We start from the raw sequence: 18,080 nt of genomic DNA on the forward strand, positions 1-18,080 counted from the left end.
AATATGAAGTTTTTTTCCTTTGGTAGGTAAATTCAACTCTTTTACATTTATTGGAATAACTGTATTGTTGACCTTATCCCTTCCTTGGTGTCTATTATTATACTTTCCTTTTTTCACTTTTTCCCATTTTATTTTGCCAGATTGATTAAGCATCTCTTTTCCCCTCCCTCCTACTGTTCATTTAGAAGTTCTGCAATGTTTCTTCATTGCTATTAACGGTTATTCTTCTTTTGTTATTCTGAGATAGTCTCTGCTCTGTTGCCCAGGCTAGAGTACAGTGCTGTCAGCCTAGCTCATAGCAACTTCAAACTCCTGGGCTCAAGTGATCCTCCTGCCTCAGCCTCCCAAGTAGCTGGGACTACAGGCATGCACCACCATGCCTAGCTAATTTTTTCTATTTTTAGTAGAGACAGGGTCTTGCTCTTTCTGAGACTGGTCTCAAACTCTTGAGCTCAAGCAATCCTCCCACCTTGGCCTCCCAGATTGCTAGGATTACAAGCATGAGCCACCAGGCCCAGCCAACAAAGATTTTATTTTAGTGCCTTTATTTCTCTTGATGATGATGTTGCTGAATATAAAAAGGAGGATGTAAAACTGACAACTAGTTTTGAATCTGTCCATCTTATTTTCAGAAAAGGGGGAAACTAGAAGTAAATGATAGCTTAAGGATCTTGTATTCATTCTCTAGAAATTTCTAAGATTTTGAATATGCCTGATTCCATTCATTATTCATTCAAAGCATTTCATTTTCTCAGTATCTCCTCTTTTACCAGTTACAGGAGAAACAAAGCTAAATTACATGCAATTCCTACCTTGAAGTATATCACAGGCATCTGGACGTTACACTGTTTTTAGAAGAGGCAGATATACTTTTATTTAAACCAGGTCTTTTAGAGAACTTGGTCCTACGTAGCATCACATAAAATAAACACCGGTAAAAAGATAATTTTTATGAAATTTGTAAAGTAAAAAAATTCAAACATATTAATAAGTTTTATACATTACATATAAAATCTTTCTGGGCAGGGCTTCTGCTTTTATAACAGGTAACAGTGTGCTCATAGAGACTACTTTGACACAACTATAATTATGTGCTTCATGGAATATTAATTAGAATGTACTATTAGATTCTTAAGGTTTTTATACTTCCCTTTTTGAATAGCATTAGCTGCTTTGAAGAATTAACACCTTTGTGAACCTGGTAGTGCTTGTGATTCAGATTTCCACCGAGACCAAGGGGAGAACCTTATATTCACCGGACTGCAGGACACACAGACGGACAGCATGTGGCAGTGTTAAAAAGTTATTCTGAAAGCTGATGCCTCAGTTCTGTACATGAGTTGCAAATGCATCCCAGGATTATATTTTTATTTTCTATTGCTATGTGTCACACTTTGCCAAACAGGATGTGGAAAATGAATAAGCAGTTTTCATATGCAGTTCTTTTTTTATTTTATTTTTTTAAGACACAGTCTCACTCTGTTCCCCGGGCTAGAGTGCCGTGGCATTAGCCTAGCTCACAGCAACCTCAAACTCCTGGACTCAAGGGATCCTTCTGCCTCAGCCTCCCAAGTAGCTGAGACTACAGGCATGCACCACCATGCCCGGCTAATTTTTTCTATATATTTTTAGTTGGCCAATTAATTTCTATTCTTTTTTAGTAGAGACAGGGTCTCGTTTTTGCTCAGGCTGGTTTGGAACTCCTGACCTTGAGTGATCCTCCCGCCTCAGCCTCCCAGATTACAGGTGTGAGCCACCATGCCTGGCCTCTTATGCAGTTTTTTTTTTTAATTAATTAATTAATTATTTTTTATTTCAGCATATTATGGGGGTACAGATTTTAAGGTTTCAATAAATGCCCTTTCCCCCCTCCCCCCACAAGTCTGAGTTTCCAGCATGACCATCCCCCAGATGTCTTATGCAGTTCTTAATAGGAATTGGTTAAAATCAATTCCACTGGTTAGAAAAGCATAAACACAATTTAATTACTGAAGATGGCTGTATGTATGTATGGTTATTATTATGGGGGAATCTTGTTTTGCTGAAGTATTATTTTCTTTTAAAATTCTGGTAGACCAAGGTTTTACATAATACTTAAAAATTTTAAAAATGAACAAGCTATCAAACTACCAAGTTTTCACTAACATAAATGTAATTGCATATTTAAAATATGATCGTGAATGTATTTTTCCAGGACTTTTAAATTATGAGCATTATTTGAATGAAAGAGAACCAATCTATCAATTAAAAACTCATAGAAGTCATCTCATATACGTAAGCAGAAAAAAAATGAGACAAAAGAAAAATAAAATTATTAAAAAAATTTTTAAAAACTCATAGGCAGCCTTCTTTATCACCTTGGCCAAAAGTAATTATTTGGTATTCTCTTTAGCCAAGGATAATTTGTGTTGGGGCTGGGAGGATTGAAACAAAGAGAATTCACTTAAAACAGGACCAAAATTTGAGAGTTAAGAAGGATACAAGAACTGACTGTAGGGAGACAATCTGGGACTCTCAATCTGGGACAAAGCCAAAACAAACACACACACACCATAATATAATAATTATACATATGTTATTTTAACATAAAAATATAAAATATAGCTGTTTACTTGAAAATATATAGTTTGTATTATTCTTTCAGTTACATATATGCAATTATGTAAACAGGACTAGTTAAAAGTGTCAACTAGTAATAACAGAACTAAATAAACAAATAATGTATAAGAAGTACATAACAATTGTATGTATTTCTGTCTTGATACAGCAGTTAACTTTTAAAATTTTATTGAATATTTAAATTTTGTAGGTTATATTGTTCTGTATTAAGATACAAAAAATAAGACTTTTTAAAGGAGAACAGAAATACAATAAGATTAACAAAACAGATATTGCATTTGATAAAAAGAAACAAGGGCATGTTTCTTTTTTCTCATAATACAGTAGGATATGTTTACTCTTTTTGTTTCCTTTTCCAATAGTACTTCTCTGAACTTCCTGCAGCCTTTAGGACATCCTTCTTTTCTTTTATGTAGTGGTAAAACTGAATACAGTCAAATGTAAAATTCTCTTTGACTTGCAGCTGTGCTCTTATCAAGCCCACATTACACTGACTCCTGGTGTCAGTCCATTGTGATGACATCAATCTAAATATCCTCTCAACAAAAACATTTGAGCATGGAATACTTAGGATTTTGCTTACTAGCAACAGCAGGTTTTTAGTCTTGTAGGAATTTGTTTCCAGCTCTCCAAAAATGTCCATCCATTTTTTATCTACAGGCTTGTTTTGGTACACTAGCTGTTTGTCGATCAGGTCCTTTGCATCTGTAAACTCATCATAGAGGCTATCCATCTCTAAAACATCCATCATTTTTAAACATTCGGAAGCACATTGAATGTCATCGTAGGTTAAACCTCTCTTTCTCAGGGAAAATGGCTTTAAAGCACAGAGGTAATTTGAACTTGTAAAATCAAAATTGGATTCCAAAAAAGTGATAGTTCTAGTAAAGAAATTGAGAAAGTCCTGTTTAACTTGGTTGCCCTTTTCTGGTGACATTTTTTTGAGTTCCAAAGCAGTCTTCTTCCCAAAAAATGATTCATTTTTTCGCTGTGTCAGCTTTTGTCGTAACTTACTCATAACATCAAATAACTCAGGTGCAGTCAGTTTATCCTTTTCTAGGCTCCTTACAGCTTCTTCAAAGATCATCAAACAATTCTGGATAAAAAGCATATATATTTCTGTTGTACTGTAATCCTTTTCTTCGTTCTCATCCTCAATGTATTTCCAAATTAGAGAAGGACATTCTTCTTTTCCCATATTTTGAAAATAGGACTTCACAGCAGGCCAACAGTTTAACATCTTCTCTATGGCTGGCAACAATGACAGCCATCTTGTAGGCACATGTCTAAGGAGTCTGTCTCCTTCCATTTCTACAAAGTCAAAAATCTCATTAAGTGCTTCTGCATGTTTTGAGGAAACGGAAAAGTAACCAAGAGCTTTCATTATGAAAGCCTCAATATCATAGGAAAGCAAATCACACCCCTTTTTAGCTGTCTTGTGTACAAGGTGTGCTGGACATTCAGCAGGTAAGATCTTTTCATTTTCTTTGGTAAGAAGTTTATAGACTGAATGGAATTTGTTGTAATTTACATCTGCACTATCTGCTGAATATGCAGATAGGTGAGAAAAGTCTAGTTTGTATTTGGACAAGATATCAACAATCTTTTGTTTTATGTTTTCTGAGGTTTCATTAAAATCTTCATAGAAATCAAGAAGACGATTGGAAACTCCATTTTTCAAATCAAAGTACCTAAGAGCTAGGGGGAACACTTTTTTATTGCCATGATTCAACACATTACTTGATATACTGTAGAAACCATGATCGTTCGTAAGATCTGACAAAATCAGCTCTACACTGTAGGGGGCCAACACATCTGTTATCAAAATTTCCCCTTTTGTGCGTCCACAGGACATTTTAGTTGCAACCTCTGAATCAGGAAATGTAACTTTACTCAGTTTCATAGAGCAATCAAGGGAACGATAGGATAATGCATGTTCATTTGTGTGGTATGCCCAAGCTAATTCAGCAGCTGCTATTTTCGATTGAACACTGATGTCTTTTTGGGAAATGAAAACACTTTGAATTGATTCAAGACTTGCTTGTCTCATCCCAGACTTGTGAGATTCAGTCTCCATGTGTTTTTTCACATCCCCTTCTCCGCCATGCCCAACCCCAAATTCTTTTCTGCATATTGTGCAGTATGCTCTGTTTGGGTTATTTACCTCCCTAATCCAATTGTAGGTGTCCTTCCATCTGTCATTAAAATAACATAGCCGTTTAGCCTTCTTTTTCGGTAATGTCTGGGTCATGCTGGCGCAGGTATTGTATTCATTATCAGTTTCGTTATCTGAACTCTTAAAAAACATAGTCACGATAATTCACAAAGTTAAAAATGAAACTAGCATTTTCTCCATACAAAGTACAACAGTTAACTGGACTGCTAACACTCAAGATTAGAACTTAAATTGTACATATTTCAGAACTTACGCTGCTCTGAGAGAATGCAACAATGGATGATCCATTATTGTGAACCACAAGTAGCGGTTGCCAATTCAGCAGTCAACAGAAGACAGACAATTGCCATATTCATTTGTCACTAAAAACAGTGTTGTCTTCAGCCACCTTTTTTGGGGGGTGGTTGGAGAAGAACAATATGTGTTTTGCATGTCCTCCAGCCCTAACCTTCCATACTCATTGCTATAAATCAGGATTTTTTGTGACCCAAAGGAGTTTCCCGGAATACAGAACTTTCAGGGTCAGTCCCTGGCAATCTAGAATGGTTGCTCACCAAAAATAAAGTCCATTACTCTCCCACTTTCATGGGTGAAAGCTTGTCTACTATTCAGATCTGCTATTTTGACTTTAGCAAATTATATTTAAAGCCTTTCTGAGAAGTATAGACTAAATAAATCAAATTAGATCTTTCTGGTTAAATGGCTAAGCAGATCTTTGCAAGAGTAGTTCTGAAGGTTTTGCTTGGATATACCTAGAATACTTACCTCAAACTTTGCAGCATTTGGTACAGCTGTTCCACAGTTTGTTTCTTTAGCTATAGGAACAGTTCTGAGACTAGCTGGCAAGTCAAGGTTCGCTCTTCCTAACGATTTAGCTGCGTTGGCTTTTGCTATTTCTATCAGCTCCATTCTACCTACAAAAGACAAACACAAACACTCATTAATTCTATAGCATATCCCAAAAAGGCTAAGAATGACAAATTAAGCATGTACCTTATCGTAATAGTAATGTTAAGATGTGCAATCATATTATAAAATATTGACAATCATCTTAAGGCCAGGAAAACTAAAAAAGGGTCTACCCTTTAATGCCTTTCCTCCCGCAGTCATTAGTTATCTTATTGGAAGCTGAAATCAAGGTTTGTTTAATGCTGCTCAGAGCTGGTAAACTAATGTTAGTCATTAATAGACATTTAAAAGGTTTCATTATTCTGGGAGGCGGAGGTGGGAGGATTGCTTGAGCTTAGGAGCTTGAGACCAGCCTGGGCAAGAGACCCTGTCTCTACTAAAAATAGAAAAATTAGGTGGGTGTGGTGGGGCATGCCTGTAGTCCCAGTTACTTGAGAGGCTGAGGCAGGAGGATCCCTTGAGCCCAGGAGTTTGAGGGTGCAGTGAGCTATGAACGATGCCACTGCACTCTACTCAAGGCAACAGAGCCAGGTGCTATCTCAAAAAAAGAAAAGTTTCATCAAGAATTGCCTGCACTAGATTCCTCCACCCTGAGACATTAAACAGTCACAATTAATCTTTAATCCTGAGGGATAAGAATGATGTCCATTTAAAAATGGCCTTTGGATAAAACTAAATGTATTGTATACTTTTATCTACTAATTGGCTAACGCCCTCTGAAAAACCCAAAGCTACATAGATTTTATGTATCAAAGGACACAACACAATCACCTTAATTCCCTATCCTACTCATATACTGTTGCCATACATATAAATATGATGAGCCTGTGTGCCTCTCTTAACGACAAATGACTCACCTTTTCCACTTAAGTGAAAGGGGGTTCTGCTCTGCGATCTCTTCCTGCATCTCTCCCTCCACTTGCTGTGTTCTTTGCGGTACACCATAGAGTGAAAGCCTTAGTAGCGCTGCCCCTGCGTGATCGCGTAGGCCCTTCTGTAACACGACCTTCCCCTACAGCAAGACCTGCTACAGGATAGGTACCGAGGAAACCGGTCACATCTCCCGGACGGCCCAAAGCCCTTCTCTCTGTGCGGGCGGCTGCAAGATCCCGACCGGCTACGCGAGTGGCACCTGTACGTCCTCCCGGCGGCGCTTTCTGGAATGCGACCTTCCTTGACCTGCTCCTTGTCACCGGCCGGCTCCGACTCCGGACAACGCGAGACGCGGGACCAGTCTGACAGCTTCTGGACGAGGGGCGAGCCCGGCCGCAAGGCGTTCACGTAGCTAAGACATCGCTGCTTCCGGCTTCGTACCTTCCTTCTCTTGGAAGAGGGACATTTCCCGAAAACTCAGGCTAATCTTTAAACAGCGGTCCTTAAGCGGGGCGATTTTCCCCGGCAGGGGATATTGGGCAAAGTCTGGAGACATTTTCGGCTGTCACGAGTGGGGGTGCTATTTGCATGCAGCGGGTAGAGGCCAGCGACGCAGACGAAGTCCCAGGATGCACAGGACAGCCCGGATAAACACAATTAGCGGGCTCAAAATGTCACGAGTGCCGAGGCGGAGAAACCTGCCTCAAAACGAAAGGCAGAGAAAGGTCAAGTCCTAGAAGTGGGTCACCGGGCTGGGATGGGGACGCCCAGGACTCCCACCTCCCGCCAGGCCGAACCAGAAAGTCCCCGCCTCTCTCGGGGAGGCGGAGCCGGGGCGGGCGGGGCCCGGCACCGCGAAAACAAACTGGACAGGAGAGGCCCGAGCAGCGCCGTGAGGCCGCCAGCCCAGACCCACCTTTCGCACCACGTGGGACCCGGCACTTTCCTGCCACCCACACCTGACATAGCTGCAGGACAGACCGCAGCACTAGAAGACTTACCGCCTCACGCAAGACGGGTACAAAGGCCTTCCTTTCGAAAGCTTAGGACGGAGACTAGCTTCTCACACCTACCCATGCAGGGCGTACTCAAACCAGCACTTCTGCAGGTGCGAGCCCAGAGCTGCAGAAAGCCCTCGCGGCCTGCGCCCCGGGGGCACGCGCAGACTCGTTGGTGCGGTGGGCGGGGCTCCCTTTGGGCCCTCCACAGCCCGGTCTCCCTCCGCCCCGCCCTCCGCCCCATCCCCGCATGCGCGACAGAGCCCCGGGGGCGGTGCTGCAACATCCGGGCGTCTGGAGGCCTCTGGCTGTTTTGTTTTCCTTGCCGAAACTGGGGAAAAGTGAGACGGCCCGGTGCGGCGCGACACCGGGCTCCGGACCGACTGCGCGGGCGGGGCTGGACGTAAGTGCCAGGCGGGTAGTGAGGGCAGGGAAAGAACGACCGCCGGCTGGCTAGGGCTCGGACCGGGGACTTTCTGACCGGCTCGTGCTGACAGGGTCGTTGCCTTACCCTCAGGGAAGCCGCGGACGCGGGCTGTGCCTCACTGGACCCTTCCTGCCACTTCCTCCTGTCCTGTGTCCGGCAGCGGCGGAGGGGGCGACCGCGTCCAGACCCCGCCAGGCTGCGACACGGGTGGGGAGGAGAGGGCCCGTGTTCTCCCCAGGATCTCCGAAAATCCTGTCCCGCTGCTTTGGAGCTGGACAAACAGATTCCGAGAGGGAGTGTAACCGGCTGGTTCACACAGCGAGGGAGGTGGCCGAGTTAGTTCCCAGATCTTCCCAGGCCATGCTCTAGACCCCAAATTCCCACAGTCTGGAGGGCGTAGTCATGCATAGAAAAAATGGATTCGGGGCGGGGCCGTTGGGGATGAACCGAAAATAGCACTTACTGGATTGCTCATTCTCCCAGGGAAGAATAAAATGAGTGAATTTTCAAAAATTGAACTTGTCCCAAAGGCATATTAGCACTGACTGTAATCATAGCTTTTCATATTAATTTTTTAAAAGAGAAGTTAAAAGTTGAGATCGGTGCTCTTTTTTAGGGTGTCATGTTTTGGGACAGCCATAAACTACGGAGCACTTTAATGGACAGACTCAGGTTCGCTGTAGGAGTTTGGGCGTTTCTTGATTTTTTTAGCAAGTTATATGTAATTTGGGCTTTTGCATACTCTGAAATAGAGATAATGTGGATATCTCTCAGGCCAGATCTGTACAGCTCTGCTTAGAGGAATATTTTATGTTATTTGTTAAGACAATTTAGGTCGGGTATGATAATTTAAGTATCAGTGAGGTTTTTGTTGTTTGAATTAATATTAACCACAATTGTGTGCATTCTTTTGTCTGGAAACATCTGTTAGAATCAGAGGTCGAGATATCAAAATAAAGGCAGCGTTCTTTCACGCATTAATAGAAATGAAACCAAAAAACATGCTCGGAGAAGGAAAAATAATGAAGTGAAAGGAAGTGACGTGGGTGGTGGTAAAACCTGCAGTGCAGTATTTAATTTCTTAATCTAGGTGTGAAGAAACACACGTTCTGTAATAAAATATGTAAATTCCCTAGAGAAATTTTTTTCATCTGAATCCATACTTTAACACAGAGCCAAAGTTTATCATTTGTGTCTCCACTGTTAGTGCTCCTGAACTGTAAATATCGAAATCGTCTTAATAGTTTAGTTTGGGATTAAAATGATGCAAAAGAGCTCTTGTGGATTGATAATCATTAAATACTTGATATTAAAAATATCACTTAAGGCTGGGTGAGGTGGCTCACACTTGTAATCCTAGCACTCTGGGAGGCTGAGGCTGGCAGATCACTCGAAGTCAGGAGTTCGAAACCAGCCTAAGCAATAGCCAGACCCTGTCTCTACTAAAAATAGAAAGAAATTAATTGGCCAACTAAAAATATATAGAAAAAATTAGCCAGATACAGTGGTGCATGTCTGTAATCCCAGCTACCATATGTGGAGAAGTATGTGGAGCCAAAATAAAGCATTTGTAACTGTGCTTTTATTAAATTATTCCTAAACTATTAATTATTTTCCAGGAACGTAAGTCAGATTTGAAACAAGTAATTGGAAGTATTTTATTTAGTTATTTGTTTGTTTTGTTTTTAAGTGACCCGAAAAAATGTCTGGATTTCTAGAAGGCTTGAGATGCTCAGAGTGCGTTGACTGGGGGGAAAAGCGTAATACTATTGCTTCCATTGCTGCTGGTGTTCTAGTAAGTGTCACTGATCTTTTGGGCCTTTATTATTTTGGTGCATTTGTATTTTTTGGGTTTTGATTTCTATAGGATGTTTTAAAATGTGTACTATTTATTTTATCTTTGACCCACTGAACTTATTTTAGTAAATGCTGATTTTTTTGTGTTTATGGGGAGTTACTAATTACATTTTAAGAGTTGAAATTATGGCTTGAAATTTGATTAATAGGTTGATTGAGTTATTGTAACTACATGGCAAAAATGGTGAAATAAATTGATATATTTAATATATTTTTCATTTTATGGATTATGCTTCTTCTTTGTGAGTACATTAAGGTAGTGGGAAGTATTTCGGAAGCAATCAGGTCAAAACCAGTCGGGAGATATGATTGCATTTCTCCATAATCCAGTTAACTTTCTTAATCTCATTAAAAAACCCAGGAAACTCATTAAGATATATTACAGAGAAGTGATTTACAGATAAAATTCTTATTTACATTTCAAATCCCAGAAAGGGTCTGATATTTGTGTTTTATGATCTTACGGTGTCATATTACTCTCAAGAGTAAATTTTAAGTAAAAAATAAATATCTAAGTGTCTTATCTTCACCTAATTGCTAGCATTTACAATCTATGAAAAATAATTAGCCTGTATTTCTCCAAAGGAATGGCAGAATTTAATGCTACTGTAGAAATTCTGCTCTTACAGTTATTTTTTTAAAAGCTTTAAATTTTATTCTATGAAGAAAATATCTTGAATACATTGAGCTAAGGGGAAAAAATGAATGAGTTCTCATGCTAGTCAGTAAAAATGTCATCAATAGAGTATGAAGCTGTCTATAACCTGATAAACATAATTTGACTAGCCTAAGATAGTTATTTTTAAATAATTGCCCAAAGATGGCAGTTCCCAGAGCTAACTGGATTAAGGGTGGAAGTGGGAAAGGGGCTTATTTTCAAAACCTAAGCTGCTTGTCAGAAGTTGGCTAATACTATTTTTATTGTAAATTTCTGCTCAGATGATAAAAAATATTTGTGCAGTTTTGGGTTTTTTTTGTTACATATTTGCCCTTGATAATATCCAGAACCAAATTCAATTAGATAAATTATAATCTGGTATTTAAACTGAATCTAAAACTATACTTGAAACCATCTGCAGACTGTACTATAATTCATCAAAAGCAAACTGCAGAGCTGTTATTTCATAACACCAAGGTGATAGCTAAATTCTATCAATAGTAATTGTTCCCCATATGAACTTGATAATGTGAATGATTTTTTTTTAATTTTGATATCTTTCTGGAGGATTATAGCAGCAGCAGGGTACTTCTTCTGTCAGTGGGAACCTGAGTCACTTTTTTTCTTTCTCCTGCCATGAGATATTGTACTTGTTTCTGGTTGACCAAGTTAGATTACAGGCTGTGTAGGACAATATAAAATAATGATTGAAGTAGGTGTAGAAAAAAGTTCATTATTATTGCTGTCATGTTTAAAGGTACCTAATATTTGCATCAGCCATGTGCAAATTATATGCAGGAAACTGCTGGAACATTTAAGAAAATTTTGAAATTTTGAAATCCCTTCATTTAGATACCTTGCTTTCTTTTAGCCAGTAAGACATGAAATTGCTATAATTTCTTGTTGGTATCACCTTTGTTTGTCTGTCTTAGTTTTTTACAGGCTGGTGGATTATCATAGATGCAGCTGTTATTTATCCCACTATGGAAGACTTCAACCACTCATACCATGCCTGTGGTGTTATAGCAACCATAGCCTTCCTAATGTAAGTGTCATTGTTATTGGAACTATTTACATAGATTGCCACAAGATAAAAGTGTTTTACATGTAGTTGCATAGGTTTAAATTTTTAAAATGTTATCAAATTAACATATTGGACATGATTTAAAAGTCAAATAGTAGAGAAGGATTTATAAAGAAAAGCAGCAGTCTTCTGTTCTTCCTTCTACCTCTCTTCTATCTCCCAGCTTGTCTCAGTTATCCTTTTATTTCTATACTGGCAGCATTTATAACTTTACATTTAGGTCAGAAGCTGTGTACTTTGTCTAAGGGATTATTCATTTTTCCCACAAATATTTATTAAGCTTTTGTATTCCAGGCTCTGCTCTAGGTACAGGAGATATATTTGTGAATAAAACTGGAAAAAATCCATGCCTTTTTGGAGTTTCTACCCTAATTATGAGGGAGACAGTAACTAAAGAGAAGTAAGATACATAGCATGTTAGATAATTAAGTGCAAGGGAGAAAATATAAAAGTAGAGAAAGGAGATGTCAACAGGAAGTGTAGGAATTTTAAATAGAGTCAAGGAAGGTCTTGCTAAGAAGGTGATTTTGAGTAAAGACTTGAAAAAAATGAAGGAGCTGACCGTGTGATATATAGAGGATCATTCCAGGCAAATGGAACAGCAAGTACAAAGGCTCTATGACAGGGAGACCAGTATGACAAGAGTAGTGTAATCAAGGAAAGAATACTTGATGAGGTCAGAGAAGTGATGGGGAGGGGCAGATAGGGCCTGGTTAGGACATTGCGTATAAGGACTTTGCTTTTATTGTGAGTATAATGGAAGCCGTTGGAGGGTTTTGAGCAGAGGAGTGAAATGACCTGACTTAGATTTTGATAGGAGTATTCCTGCTGAAAAAATTTTAAAAACCAGTAAACAAAATTTACTGTGAAGCCCAGTAGTGTATTATGATAACAGTTTCAATACCATGACCCCATGCTTCTCAAATTTTTCAAATGTATTTTGAAAATATTCTTCTTGCACTCTGCCAGTTTCTATTCACTCTGCCATATTTTAGTTTATTTCATACTTGAACTATGCCTTTGTTATTTAGTATTATTTGTTCTTCCTGAAGTTACTGGTTGCCTGTTGTTCTTGTCATTAGAAAGTATGTATGTTTTCTATAGGATTCATCTCTTTCTTTGTGAATGCTGTTCTAATTTGGATGGTTACTCATTATGTGGACTATGACAGCCTTGTTCAGTTTGTTGTTTTTCCTGGAGTTTCTAGCTGCCCTTTTCTCTTTTCTTTCATTTTCTACCATTATCACATCCTTATTTTTTTCCCAAACTTTCAATTAATATATTTCTTATTGTATTATAACCTCTTTTGTTCTGGAGACCTCTATCCCAGAAGCCCTCATCTGTTTCAGGATAAATTGATTAATGTGTAGTTAATGTGCTTTAATACAGAACTGTCACCATAGGACTCTCTTCCCCTATTTATCAGGCTTGGATCTACTTTTTTCCCTCATATCTACATCTTCATTTTTATTCTTCATCTTTCATGCCCTTTTTGCTGGACCCATCTTAGAGTTATATATTATAACTCTAAGAAATAGTATAGGGAGGCAGACTCTTTGATCCTTGTTTATCTGAAAATGTCTCTGGCTGGTAGCGATGGCTCACGCCTGTAATCCTAGCACTCTGGGAGGCTGAGGCGGGCGGATTGCTCAAGGTCAGGAGTTCGAAACCAGCCTGAGTAAAAGCGAGACCCCGTCTCTACTATAAATTAATTGGCCAACTAATATATATATATATATAGAAAATATCAGCCGGGCATGGTGGTGCATCCCTGTAGTCCCAGCTACTCGGGAGGCTGAGGCAGGAGGATCACTTGAGCCCAGGAGTTTGAGGTTGCTGTGAGCTAGGCTGACGCCACGGCACTCACTCTAGCCTGGGAAACAGAGTGAGACTCTGTCTCAAAAAAAAAAAGAAATGATACTATCCTAATCACAAAATGAAGACGTCTCTGTTCTCCCCTAATGCTTGATTCATACATTGGTTGGATGTAGGGTTCTAGATTAAATGTCCTTTTACCTCAGAACTTTGTCTTTTGGCATCCAGTGTTGTGGATGAGCATCTGATGCTAATCTGATTTTTTTTTTCTTTGCTAATCTGATTTTTATTCCTTGCTGTGCTCATTGCAAAGGTTCATGTATTCACTTTGCTCTGGGGGATTTTCTTGGATTATAGCTTTGATAATAACATACTGTTTTCTCTTTCTGGCACTCCTATTGGGTGTTACATTTCTTAGATTGATCCTCTGTGTCTTTTATATGTTGTCTTTAGAATTCCCATCACTTTGTCTTTTTGTTCCATATTCCAGGATATCACTTTAACTCTATCTTCCAATATATTGAATGTTTTCATTTTAGTTCTCATGTTTTAACTTCCAAAGACTTTTTCTTGTTTCAAGTGACTTTTTGTTTCTTTAATTATGAGTGCTTCCTTTAGAGCCCAGGTATCTGTTTCTCGGGGTCTCTCTTGAACATGCTGCAGGCCTTTTCTCAGATGTCTGGTGATCAATCCTTGGTTTTCCATTTGTATTTAAGAAGGAGTTAGTGACAGGTTGAATGAAAGCTCTGGTCCTAGGTTGGAGCTTCAATTTAGGATATGTGGGCAGAGAGCTAGTTTTCAGGCTCCAGGCCTCCTAAGTGCCAGGATATAGAACTTTACTGTCAATATAGTCTCACTTGCTGCTATAATTCTGCCAAGATAGTTTTTTCTTTTTTTTTTTTTTAAAGACGGACACATCATGCAACCATTTATTGGCTTAAGAAGTCACTGTTCCCACCTCTCTGAGGCTTGTTTCCATTTTAAAGCACAGGTGTTCCTCCATTAAGAAAGATATATAACTGAGCTTCTAAAGTTCTTTTTTTTTTAAATTTTATTTTATTATTTCAGCATATTATGGGGGTATAAATGTTAAGGTTACATATATTGCCCATACCCCTCTCCCCCCTCGAGTCAGAGCTTCAATCGTGACCGTCCCCCAAATGTTGCACATCTCACTCATTGTGTTTGTATATACCCATCCCCTCCTCCCCCCTCCCACCAATAAGTGTTTTCTGGCCGGGCGCGGTGGCTCACGCCTGTAATCCTAGCTCTCTGGGAGGCCAAGGCGGGCGGATTGCTCAAGGTCAGGAGTTCGAAACCAGCCTGAGCAAGAGCGAGACCGCGTCTCTACTATAAATAGAAAGAAACTAATTGGCCAACTAATATATACAAAAAATTAGCCGGGCATGGTGGCGCATGCCTGTAGTCCCAGCTACTTGGGAGGCTGAGGCAGGAGGATTGCTTGAGCCAGGAGTTTGAGGTTGCTGTGAGCTAGGCTGACGCCACGGCACTCACTCTAGCCTGGGCAACAAAGCGAGACTCTGTCTCAAAAAAAAAAAAAAAAAAATAAGTGTTTTCCTATATGTCCACTTAGGTGTTGATCCATTAATACCAATTTGTGGTGAGTACATGTGGTGCTTGTTTTCCCATTCTTGAGATACTTCACTTAGTAGAATGTGTTCCTGCTCTATCCAGAAAAATACAAGAGCTGCTATATCACCATTGTTTCTTAAAGCTGAATAGTACTCCATGATATACATATACCACATTTTATTAGTCCACTCATGAATTGATGGGCACTTGGGTTGTTTCCACAACTTTGCTGTTGTGAATTGTAAACATTTGAGTGCAGGTGTCTTTTTCATCTTTTTGATCTTTTGGGTAGATGCCCAGTAATGGAATTGCTGGATCAAATGGTAGATCTACTTTTATCACTTTAAGGTATCTCCATATTGCTTTCCACAGAGGTTGAACTAGTTTGCAGTCCCACCAGCAGTGTAGGAGTGTTCCTATCTCTCTGCATCTATGCCAACATTTATTGTTTGGGGACTTTTTGATAAAGGCCATTCTTACTGGAGTTGAGTGATATCTCATTATGGTTTTGGTTTGCATTTCCCTGATGATTAGAGATGTTGAGCATTTTTTCATATGTTTGTTGGCCATTATTCTGTCTTCTTTTGAGAAGTTTCTGTTCATGTCCTTTGCCCATTTTTTGATAGGGTTGTTTGATTTTTTCTTGCTCATTTTCCTGAGTTCTAAATAGATTCTAGTTATCAGCCCTTTATCAGATGTGTAGCTTGCGAAAATTTTCTGCCATTCTGTGGGTTGTCTGTTTGCTCTCTTGACAGTTTCTTTGGCTGTGCAGCTTTTTAATTTGATCAGGTCCCGTTTATTTATTTTTGTTGCTGCTGTGATTGTCTTTGGGGTCGTCTTCATAAATTCTTTGCCTAGCCCAATGTCTAGAAGAGTATTTCCAACGTTTTCCTCTAGAATTCTAATAGTTTCACACCTAATATTCAAGTCTGTTATCCAGCGTGAGTTGATTTTTGTGAGAGGTGAAAGGTGTGGGTCCTGTTTCAGTCTTCTACATGTGGCTATCCAGTTTTCCCAGCACCATTTATTGAATAAGAATTCTTTTCCCCAGTGTATGTTTTTGTCTGCTTTGTCAAAGATTAGTTGGCTATATGAGAATGGTTTTGTATCTGGTTCTCTGTTCTGTTCCATTGGTCAATGTCCCTGTTATTGTGCCAGTCACAAGCTGTTTTAATTACTATAGCCTTGTAGTATAGTTTGAAATCTGGTAAATTGCTACCTCCTATTTTGTTTTTATTGCCTAGGATTGATTTTGCTATATGGGGTCTTCTCTGATTCCATATGAAGCATAAAACTATTTTTTCTATATCTATGAAAACTGATGATGAAATGGGCTCACATTGACTCTGTGGGTCACTTTGAGTATTATAGACATTTTAACAGTGTTGAATCTGCCATCCCATGAGCATGGTATATTCTTCCACCTGTTTACATCCTCTGCTGTTTCTTTCTTCAGTGTTTCATAGTTCTCCCTGTAGAGGTCTTTTACCTCCTTAGTTAAATATATTCCTAGGTAACTTATTTTCTTTGTTGCTATTTTGAAGGAAATTGAGTCTTTGATTTGGTTCTCACTTGTACTGTTGTTGGTTTATATGAATGCCTCCGATTTCTGTGTGTTGATTTTGTATCCTGAGACTTTACCAAATTCATTTATCAGTTCAAGGAGTCTCTTGGTTGAATCCTTGGGGTTTTCTAGGTATAATATCATGTCATCAGCAAAGAGTGAGAGTTTGATCTCTTCTGCTCCCATTTGGACGCCCTTAATTCCACTCTCTTATCTGATTGCTGTAGCAAGGACTTCCAGCACTATGTTGAATAGAAGTTGAGATAGTGAGCAACCTTGTCTTGTTCCGGTTCTATGTAGGAATGCTTTTAATTTTTCCCCATTCAGTATGATATTGGCTGTGGTTTTGTCATATATGGCTTGTATCATTTTTAGGTAAGCCCCGTCTATGCCTATTTTGTTGAGTGTTCTTATCATAAAAGGGTGTTGAATTTTGTCAAATTCTGCATCTATTGAGAGGATCATATGGTCTTTGTTTTTGCTTCTGTTTATATGGTGAATTACATTTATAGATTTGTGTATGTTGAACCATCCCTGCATCCCTAGGTCGAAACCCACTTGATTGTGATGGATTATTTTTTTGGCAAGCACCTGGATTCGATTGGCTAGGATTTTGTTGAGAATTTTTGCATCTATATTCATAAGGGATATTTGTCTGTAGTTTTCTTTTTTTGTTGCATCCTTTCCTGGTTTTGGTATCAGGGTTGTGTTCACTTCATAAAATGTGTTGGGGAGGTTTCCATCCTTCTCGATGTTGTGGAATAATTTCTGCAGGATAGGCACCAGTTCTTCCTTGTAGATGTGGTAAAATTTGGGTGTGAAACCATCTGGTCCAGGACTTTTCTTTTTAGGAAGGTTTTTTATTGCTGCTTCAATTTCAGTACTTGATATTCGTCTGTTCAGGAATTCTGTTTCTTCCTGGTTGAGCCTGTGTATTTCTAAGAAATTGTCCGGTTCCTCCACATTTTCCAGTTTGTGTGCATAGAGGTTTTTGTAGTATTCATAAATTATATCTTGTATCTCTGGCGCATCAGTTGTAATTTCTCCTTTATTGTTCCTGATGGAGCTTATTAGAGATTTTTCTTTTCTGCTTTTCGTTAGTCTAGCCAGAGGTGTGTCAATTTTGTTTATTTTTTCAAAGAACCAACTTTTTGTTACTAATCTTCCTTTTGGTTTCCTTGTTGTCAATTTCATTTAGTTCTGATTTGATCTTAATGATTTCACTTCTTCTGCTGGGTTTGGGGTCAGTCTGTTCTTCTTTTTCCAGCTCTTTGAGACAATTTCTTAGGTTATCTGTTTGTGATCTTTTCGACTTTTGGATATAGGCATCTATAGAAATAAACTTTCTTCTCAGCACTGCTTTAGCTGTGTCCCACAGGTTTTGGTAACTTGTGTCTCCTTTGTCATTTAGTTCAAAGAATCTTTTGATTTCCATCTTGATTTCTTCATTTATGAAATGATGATTCAGCAGAAGGTTGTTTAGTTTCCATGACTTTGTGTAGAAATG

At 39.1% G+C, this 18,080-nt stretch overlaps 2 protein-coding genes across 5 annotated transcripts in view; one reads left to right on the forward strand and one right to left on the reverse strand.

Moving 5' to 3' along the window:
* On the reverse strand, positions 1–7,717 carry LOC105863530 (arginine/serine-rich protein 1-like). Of its 2 annotated transcripts, XM_075995273.1 has the most exons (5): positions 7,579–7,717; positions 6,562–7,275; positions 5,561–5,709; positions 4,784–4,915; positions 3,825–3,930 (listed from the first exon to the last, which is right to left on the reverse strand). In XM_075995273.1, the coding sequence occupies exons 2-5, from the start codon at positions 6,647–6,649 to the stop codon at positions 3,865–3,867; spliced, it is 435 nt and encodes a 144-aa protein (XP_075851388.1). In that variant the 5' UTR covers positions 6,650–7,275; positions 7,579–7,717; the 3' UTR covers positions 3,825–3,864. The 2 variants fall into 2 exon arrangements, with proteins under 2 accessions (XP_075851381.1, XP_075851388.1); XM_075995266.1 differs by having other exon boundaries at positions 1–4,915.
* Positions 7,417–18,080, forward strand: part of TMEM50A (transmembrane protein 50A) — a 25,106-nt gene continuing 14,442 nt past the window's right edge. Inside the window, exons 1-3 of one of the 3 annotated variants that reach the window (XM_012750738.3) lie at positions 7,417–7,595; positions 9,693–9,797; positions 11,450–11,562. In XM_012750738.3, the coding sequence (XP_012606192.1) occupies positions 9,705–9,797; positions 11,450–11,562 (206 nt within the window). In that variant the 5' untranslated portion in view covers positions 7,417–7,595; positions 9,693–9,704. Of the gene's footprint in view, positions 7,686–7,809; positions 7,979–9,692; positions 9,798–11,449; positions 11,563–18,080 lie in introns of those variants that run through there. The other 2 variants (XM_012750739.3, XM_012750737.3) reach the window with 2 other exon arrangements.

Source organism: Microcebus murinus, chromosome 2 (genome assembly GCF_040939455.1).
Source record: "Microcebus murinus isolate Inina chromosome 2, M.murinus_Inina_mat1.0, whole genome shotgun sequence".
NCBI classification, from domain to species: domain Eukaryota; kingdom Metazoa; phylum Chordata; class Mammalia; order Primates; family Cheirogaleidae; genus Microcebus; species Microcebus murinus.